The sequence below is a fragment of the Bos javanicus genome, chromosome 2 (assembly GCF_032452875.1).
Source record: "Bos javanicus breed banteng chromosome 2, ARS-OSU_banteng_1.0, whole genome shotgun sequence".
NCBI classification, from domain to species: domain Eukaryota; kingdom Metazoa; phylum Chordata; class Mammalia; order Artiodactyla; family Bovidae; genus Bos; species Bos javanicus.
Genome location: NC_083869.1, coordinates 132,665,121 through 132,673,772, shown reverse-complemented (window position 1 = coordinate 132,673,772; position 8,652 = coordinate 132,665,121). Strand labels below are relative to the sequence as shown.

General features: G+C 51.7%; 1 protein-coding gene across 1 annotated transcript; it reads right to left on the bottom strand.

The window, feature by feature from the left end:
* Positions 1-1,751: 1,751 nt before the first annotated feature.
* LOC133234312 (phospholipase A2, membrane associated-like) lies at positions 1,752-7,848 on the bottom strand. The gene is made up of 5 exons (XM_061394682.1): positions 7,745-7,848; positions 5,549-5,598; positions 5,220-5,364; positions 4,861-4,967; positions 1,752-2,225 (listed from the first exon to the last, which is right to left on the bottom strand). The coding sequence occupies exons 2-5, from the start codon at positions 5,586-5,588 to the stop codon at positions 2,083-2,085; spliced, it is 435 nt and encodes a 144-aa protein (XP_061250666.1). The 5' UTR covers positions 5,589-5,598; positions 7,745-7,848; the 3' UTR covers positions 1,752-2,082.
* Positions 7,849-8,652: the final 804 nt, after the last annotated feature.

Below are 8,652 nucleotides of genomic sequence, written 5' to 3'. Positions count from 1 at the left end.
GTCAGAGATCTGTGCATAGCTTCACAGTGGGCTCTTGTGCCCATGACTCCCCATATGTATGGATTCAACAAAGCACGGATTCTGCGTTACTGTAGAGCCTGTTCATTGAAAAAATCCTAGTATACATAGACCTGCACAATTCAAATCCTGTTGTTCAAGAGTCACCTGTGACTTCGAGAATGTGGTCATGGTTGCTGTGAGGAAGGATGGGGGAAGGGACAGTTGGGAGTCTGAGATGGACACGTACACACTGCTGTATTTAAGACAGATACCAATGAGGACCTGCTGTATAACACACGGAACTCAGCTTAAAGTTATGAGGCTGGACGGGAAGGGAGCTGGGGGAGAACGGGTGCGTGTGTATGTATGGCTGAGACCTTGCACTGCTCACCTGAAACTGTCACAATATTGTTTGTTAATCGGCTATACCCCTGAAGAAAATAAAAGGTTAAAAAAAAATAGAGTCAACTGTGGATTATTAGGTGAAGCAAGAGGGCAAGGGGCAGCAGGGATGCAGAGGTGTGGCGTTGGCGTCACGGGGGAAGACGGCTGCTACTTTACAGAGGACGGATGTGCTCACGTGTGACAGTCACCGCTCAGAAAAGGTCCTTCAACTTTTAATAATCTGAAGAGTCAAGAGTCAGCGGATGTTTCAAATATCAGGATTATGGCTGAACTTTTTCTGTATTCTGTTTCCTAATCTTCCCTTTGTGAGGAAAAAAATATTCATTACTGTTCTTTAAAAAAACACACACAGACACACAACAAACCTTCCTATTGGGGAATACATTTACAAGAAAGTTATGTAAGAAAGGAATGAACAGAAGCCTCATTGAAATACAGTCAGGCGACCAGAAGGGAGAGCACTCACATCCTGTAAGGACAGAAGAGCCCAAGAAAGAAGGAAAGACAGACTCTCAGAAAAGACTCAGCCAATGAAAAGACACAGGCTCAGTTTCCTAGAGCCCTTCCCCACTGTACACAGCCAGCGGCTCTGATGACAATTATTAAAGAATTCTGGTCCACGTGGGAATATCTCAGAGGAAGCTAGAAGAAAAAAAAGCAGAAGTAGCATCCAGGTGAAGGTAGGACCAGCTACCTACTTTGTGGGTCCCAGTGCAGAATTAAATGCAGGATTCCACGTCATGAACAACATTGCTATGACTGGACAGAGCCGTGAACCAAGCGCAGGGCCCACTGGGTCTGCTTGGGTCACAAGCCAGGAAGCCAGCCCTGGGCGAGGGGACAAATGCCCTGAGAGTCCCACTGCTGGCCAGTGTTACACTGGCCCACCTCTGGGCGGCAACATAGAAGAACGTATCTCACAGGAGGCTTGGACTATAGACCCCAGACACCAGGAACCACACTTCGGTTTTTGCCCAACAGGCCAGCAGGAGCTGCCCTTACCCAGTGTAGGAGAGGAGGAAGGCTGGGTTTTGCTTGTGATAATGACAGAGGCAGGCATGTCAGGCCCAGTGCTTTATCTGTTATCCCTTTTACTTCTCCAGCAAGCCTGTGCACTGGGTACCAAAGTGACCTCTACTTAGACGAGGTTGCTAAGGCTCAGGGAAGTGGCGGTGGTGGGGCTCTGACTTGGGCAGTCTGACACTGAAGCTTGTGTTTTCAAGTCCTTCCACTTGTACTACCATACGAGTACTAGTGTGTTCTCACACTAGAAGGGCCTGGGGTAGTGTGTGAATGCCTACGCCCAGGTGTGCATGAGCACATACACACACACACACATGGGCACATAGTTTGCCAAGTGAACTGCTTTATTCAGAAGAGCCAGCCAGGGGTGTAGCTGTGCAGTTAAACATGACTTTGGACTTGAAGAAGAGTGGAAAATGAGGGGAAATCCTGCTGTCCAAAGAAGCAGAGGAAAGGGGCGGGTAGAAACACCCAGACCTTGAGCTTCACATTCTGGATGGAAGCTTTCTGTCTGGGGAGAGAAGGACTCCTGGCTGGACTCTAGGGTGGGAGAGGGGTGTTCCTTCATGTGCCAGGGAACATGGCTAGGGTAGGGAGTCGGGCACTAGGGAAGGAAAGAGCGTCTGGCGGTAAGGCTCCCAGGACGAGGGGCCCTCAGCACGCGGGGGCAGCCCCTCGGCACCGAAACTTGTTGTAGAAGCGGAGCTTCTTATTGTAGGTCTTCAGGTTTGCTGCGAAGCAATTGGCAGCGATCTTATCACACTGACACACTTGACTCTTGCAGTCATCCGCATCCTCTGAAATCACAATAAATAAATGGAATGATGTTCATTAGTAGTCCATGGATCTTTATGGGAATTCTTGGGGGAAAGACAGCTCCTGTTCTCCCAGGGTTTCTAGTCTGGAACAAGCAGTGATGTCCAGGTATTTCTGACTGATGGGGAGACAGAACTCCTGCCCTCAGGAAGCCCACACCCCATCTCGTGGGGACACCAGAAGTCATGCACTGGGATGCTGTGAAGAGCCTTGCTGTTAGACACTGTCTCTTTCTTCTCCCCAGCAGATGTGTTCAGGTGCATAGCCCCTGGCCCCTGGGGTCTGGGAATGGGTCTTGATGGGTGTAAGCCAGTCATGGTCATCCCTGTTTCCTCTGTAGTGATGAGTGTCCGGGGAGCATGTGCTCTTGCCCTGACCAATGAGCCACAAGGGAAAGTCTGCTGGACACTTCCAGGAAGGATGAATTTCCTCTCTCAAAAAGAAAGATGTGCAAAAGGAAAGCCATGACTCTTGGAGCCCTAGACTGTGCCTTGGAATCACACTGCCAAAGTGGCAGAGCAGAAGGTTGGGAAAGGACTGGATCCCTGGCAACACAGCTGAGAAGCTGCCCTCGCCCTGGCACTGCCCTCTCCCAGACTCTGTTACAGGCGAGTCAGACTTGCTCACTCTCTGAGCCTCTGTTAGGTGGGCATCTTGTTGCTTGACACCCAGAGCCTGCTAAAGCCACAGAGCCCTGTGGAAGGTCATGATGGGAAGACATGATTTCTGATCTTAGAGACCTCAGGCTGTTGAGGAATAGTCCGTGGGTTTTCAAAATCTCACTCATGGGTCAGTAGGTCTGGGGCACTAGGCAATTCCTTCCAGCCACCACCCATCTCTCTCCTCCCCTCCACAGCCAAACTTGCTCCAGAACTTTGTCTACACTCATGACCTCTCTTCACTTCCCACCCACCTTCCAACCCGCTCTAATCTGGCTTTGCCCTCACAGATCCATGGAAACAACTCCCACTGAGGTCCTCAGTGGTCGTTCTGCCTCTAAGCCCAAGGAGCCTGGTCAGCCCTCATCCTAGAGGACCCCTCTGTTAAACCCGCTGCTGTTAATCCTCTCTTCCTGGCCCACTCCTCGGCCTTCTTGTCTCCCCCTTCCTTCTCTGACTGTCCCTCCTCTGTCTCCTTTCTCGACCTTTAAACACCAAATGAGTGGGTACCTCCAACTCTCCTCTCTCTGCGGCCGCCTCCTGCATCTGTGTCCAGACCGTCCCTTGAGCTGTGAGTTTTTTCACAAGCAGCCTGCTGCCCATCTCCCTGGATGTTCTGGAAGCTTCCAAACTCAACATGCTCCCCGTGGAACTGCTCCTGCCCTCTCCTACCAGGCCCTCCTCAGTTATACCACCAATGCAGTACTACAGCCAACCAACAACTCCCAGGAACCCTGCCCAATCAACCACCAAGCTCCACTGATTCTATCTCAAAGCTATTTTGACAGGACTTTCCACCTCTTCCATCCTGACCGCCATAGCTATAGGTCAAGTTCTCCCGTCTCTTTTCTGCACGATGGCAATGGCCTTTTCCTGGCTCCCCCTTCTATGTATCTCTTTCCACACTTGGCAAGAGCCTCTGAAATGCAATTCTGGGTTTTAACTCATTTCCTTAAGGACTGTCGAAAGTTATGACCAATCTAGACAGCATATTGAAAAGGAGAGACATTACTTTGTCAACAAAGGTCCATCTAGTCAAAGCTATGGTTTTTCCAGTGGTCATGTATGGATGTGAGTATTGGACCATAAAGAAAGCTGAGCACCAAAGAATTGATGCTTTTGAATTGTGGTGTTGGAGAAGACTCTTGAGAGTCCCTTGGACTGCAAGGAGATTCAAACAGTCCATCCTAAAGGCGATCAGACCTTGAATATTCATTGGAAGTACTGATGTTGAAGCTGAAACTCCAATACTTTGGCCACCTGATATGAAACACTGACTCATTTGAAAAGACCCTGATGCTGGGAAAGATTGAGGGCAGGAGGAGAAGGGGACAACAGAGGATGAGATGGTTGAATGGCATCACCGACTCAATGGACATGGGTTTGGGTGGACTCTGGGAGTTGGTGATGGACACGGAGGCCTGGCGTGCTGCAGTTCATGGGGTCACAAAGAGTTGGACATGACTGAATGACTGAACTGACTGAATTGAACTGCTTTAGGACAAAAATCTAAGTACAACATGTTCTTGGGAACTTGACCTAGCCCCTTCCCCTCTCTCCAGCATCATCGCTCTTCACTCCGTCTCATCCTCATGTTTCCCTTCTGCCGCCCAGAAAGGCTGCAGTTCCTTCTGGCCCGTTGCACTCTGCTGTGTCCTCTTGTTGGGATGCTCGCAGCTCTCCTTTCCCCTGACTCCTCTCAGCCTTGAAGACTCACTTTAGGATTCCCCATCTTCAGGGAGCTTCCTTGAACCACAGGCTGCATTCAGAGCCCCGCCAGCTTTCTTACTTCCTGGCGGAGTCTACCGTGTTGTGTGTTGGCTTTCTTTACTTCCCAGTCCACTGTGAGATTCTTGAGGCAGGGACACTGTCCCTGTGTATCTACCTTTGGGCTCAGCACAGTGCCCAGAGGAGAAAATGAGCCAAGGAGGCTGAGAGTTGTCAGCCTGTTTCTTACCACAGACGATTTGGTCCTCTTGATAAGTAACGTTGTATTTCAGGAACTTGGTGCGACACCCGCGACTCTCCAGGTTTTTGTAGCAACAGTCATGTGCCCTGCAACACCTGTGACAAGAGTATGTTCTTGGAGCTGCCTCCCCAGGCTCCAGGGAGCCCAGTGTCCTGTGGTCTCAGGCCTGTGCTCTGGGCAGAGACACCCAGACGTTGGTACAGTCTAGAGCAGAATGTCCAACGGTCTGGCTGCTTTTTCAGCCGGGACTTCCTGGGGTTCTGTGCAAATGGGATAACAGGAGCTTTCCAGCTCCTGGCCCCCTGTGGGGCTACAAGTGGGCAGAGGGAGGGCTGGGGTGGCCTCACCAATCTGTTGCATCCTTGGGGGTTCCTCTGCCACGCGTTCCACAGTAGCAGCCATAGCGTCTATAACTGGTCACAGATTCCTTTCCTGTCGTGAACTCGATCATTTTCCGGAAATTCAGCAAACCTCCATGGACCTGCAGCAGGCCTGGAAGGACAGCAGCTGGTGATGGGGCCTGGGACCCTACGAGCTCCTCCCTTGGCCTCTCCCTGCCACCCCTTGCCCCACTTCTGAGAGAGGGCCAGATGTGGTTGGAAGGGAAGCTGGGGGAGGAGGGTGCCTCCTTCCGGGGCTGGGAGCCTTGTGGCCAGAGGTCAGGGTCAACTCTTACCGATGGCCATGATCACTGCCAGCAGCAGGAGGGTCTTCATGCTGAGGGTTCTGTGGGGAGAAATGCAGACAGACCAGCCTAGATCCTCTAACAGGCAGTCCAGCTTCTGCCCTGGCCCCTGCTGTCCTGCTCACATTCAACGATCTTGATGAAGAGAGTCTTTAAAGGAGATCGCAGACACGCTCTTCCATTCCAGGCGGGTCCAGCGTGACTGCCTTCATCGGGCATGCAGGACGCGTGCAGGGGGCACCTCCCAGCTTTGTTACACGACTCGCTGGGTGAGACCACCTCTCCCCTGTGGTACGCTGCTGAGACCTCCATGCTCCTCACCCTCCTGAGAGTTCCGGGGAGGCTGTGACCAGGCCATCGCACCAAACTGGGAGACCCAGAGGTCGTAGGCTGTGTGTCCCCCAGTGTACATAGCTTACTCACCCCCACACTGGAGTCAAGGCTTGGGAATTCTGCTCATGGGGTCCGATCCGCAGTGTTTTTCTCCAGAACTAAAGCAGCACCATCTCTTTCACCCTTACACTTGTACCCAGAACACACACCCACTCGTGCACACATGCGTGTGTATGCACACACACTCTGTGCTCATCTACTGGTGCGGACTTCATTCCACACAATATAATCACGTTCCCGCACAACACACCTGTGCACAGAACCCCTCCTATCATACCAAACCAGGCACGTGCAGGCTTGTTCTCATGGGTGCCTGCGTGTGCACACACACACATGTGCACACACACAGGACACAGCCACTCGTCAAGGCGGGCAATCATCAGGGCCTGAGTATTCATTTCTGGCTATGGACTTCTCAGAGGATCTCAGGTTGCCTTCTCACAGTGACTGCCTTGTCTATTCTGAACTCTAGTTAAACAGCTGAGCCCTCGGGGAGTTTGGGGTTTGGTGGGATAGGGGATGGGGTGGGGATACCGCCAGTTACTGGACTAAGAGTTTGGCATGCCTCAGCCCCTGGGCAATCCTCTTTTTTCTTCTTATCGACTGGCAGTACAGAGCTGAGGATAGAAAAAAGCTATGTGCCATTAGCCGATGCCAAAATTTTAAAATACTTTGTCATCTTTCCAATGGGTTTCACTCCTAAGTGAATAAATTCCCATAATAGAGTCTGGGTGTGACCTTCCTGAACCCACTTCCAGGAGAGGGCAATGGCCATCTGCTGTTGAACAAGTTTTTTTTTTTTTTTTTAATATGCTATTTGGGAATAAAAAACAGGGCATTTACTGGTATTCGTTCATTCCATAAACCTGCCATTCACAGGAAGTACATTCTAAGCCTCAGCGAAGTCTCAGGAATCATGGAAACCTCTCAGGAGGTGGGGAGAACTTGTCCAGCAGAAAGAGGACTGCAGGGGGCAGATGGTCCCTTTTTTAGATTCAGGGCAGCGTTTCTAGCTTCTCTTCTTGCTCCTCTTTCTTCTCCTCTCCTCCCCACCCCCATCTGGAAGAAGCCAGAGACTGTCCTGGCATTTCTCCCCCACCCCGAAACTGCTGCCACCTCATGCCCAGGGCTTGCCTGTTTGGAGACTGGGCTGACTGCTCTCTCTTCCTCAGCCTCAGGGAGACAGTGATTCTAGTTTTCATTTCGAAAACAGATGCCATTTTCCTGCCCTCTAACACTGCTAAGAATTTGGCCCCCATAACCTTCAGTTAACACTCCAATACACATCCCCCAATGCCAGTGTGCCAGAGCTATGGTGCCCATACGCATTCAGCCTGCTCCCCTGACATTCTCTGGGTCCCCATCCAGGTTAGACCCAGGAGACTGAATCTGGCCAGAACACATGTGGGCATCAATGCTGATGCCCACTGCCAGGCTGCAATGAGGTGGAAACCATATGCGTCGCCTCAGTCTTTCTCCTCCCCTCCTGGCGGAACCAGAGATGGAGGCAGCTGGGATCCCTCAGTCACGGGAGAACACCTGTTGGAGAGAGTTCTGCACACCCTCAGTGGTCTTTGCCTGGGCGAGTAATACGAGTTGGTTGTGTTAAGCCGCTGATCGTTGAGATCAGTTGCTCACTGATCTCTCACGCACAGCACAACTGTTGCGTGGCGATCTTAACCCCTCAAAAACCAGTGTGGTGGCTGGACCAGACAGTAGGGTGGTTACTACTGCAAGAGGCCCTTCAGCAATAATCAGCAGAAAATCTTGAAAGAAAAAAGGTCTGTTACTTACAGGACGTGGAGGTTACACGGCGTACCTGGGACCCTACAGCAGGTCAGGGGCAGACAGAAAGCTGGAGACCTCGGGTCTGGGGTTCCGCTTTTATTGGGGCTGAAGGCGGGGCCGGGGGTTTTGTGTGCTCACCCTTTATTGGTGAGTCTAAACCAATAAGTGTCAGTGTAAAGCATGGGAAGAGGAACAGCAGGTGGCCCAAAAGAACCGAATTACCCAAAATCTCCAATACAAAGGCGCCTTAGTGAGGGGAGGCATATGGCCCTGGCAAGGTCGCTATAGGCATGTGGCTGGCAAGGTGTTTATTCTAGATACCATCACTGAAGTGGACGCCGGGCAATCAGAGGACATCAGGCGCTTATCAAAGCTTGTCAGGCACTAATTGAGGGTTATCAGGAATTTACTTTACAAAAACCCAAACAAACCCCCCAATCGACTGTTAGGATGTTACGGAACCCAGGTCCCGGCTGCTCACTGCTCAGAAGCCGACAAAGAAGCCAGTTGGGAGAAAGGAAAGCTTGCTTTATTTTGGTGCTGACATCCTGGTGGTGGATGGTGCAGAGGGCCTGTCCAAATGCCCGCTCTCCCCACTGGACAGTCAGGTGGCACAGAGGGTGGGTGCCTGTCCAAACGCCCGTTCTCCCCACTGGACAGTCAGGTGGCTCAGAGGGTGGGTGCCTGTCCAAACGCCCACTCTCCCCACCGGACAGTCAGGGGGCAGGACATCCTTAGACAGGGGAACCCAGTGCTGGTGGTCTAGTCACTAAGTCATGTCTGACTCTTGTGACCCCAACGACTGTAGCCTGCCCTGCTCCTCTGTCCAAAGGGATTTCCCAGGCAAGAATACTGAAGTGGGTTGCCACTTCTTTCTCCAGAGGGTCTTCCCGACCCAGAGACTGAACCTGGGT

What these genes read in the sequence shown, in the direction of transcription:
- LOC133234312 (XM_061394682.1), bottom strand. Translation starts at nt 5,588, where the DNA reads ATGAAGACCCTCCTGCTGCTGGCAGTGATCATGGCCATCG. An exon ending in GGCAGTGATCATGGCCATCG is followed by an intron (nt 5,365 to 5,548) that starts GTAAGAGTTGAC and finishes CTGTCCTTCCAG; the next exon opens with GCCTGCTGCAGGTCCATGGA. An exon ending in CCCAAGGATGCAACAGATTG is followed by an intron (nt 4,968 to 5,219) that starts GTGAGGCCACCC and finishes CTCTTGTCACAG; the next exon opens with GTGTTGCAGGGCACATGACT.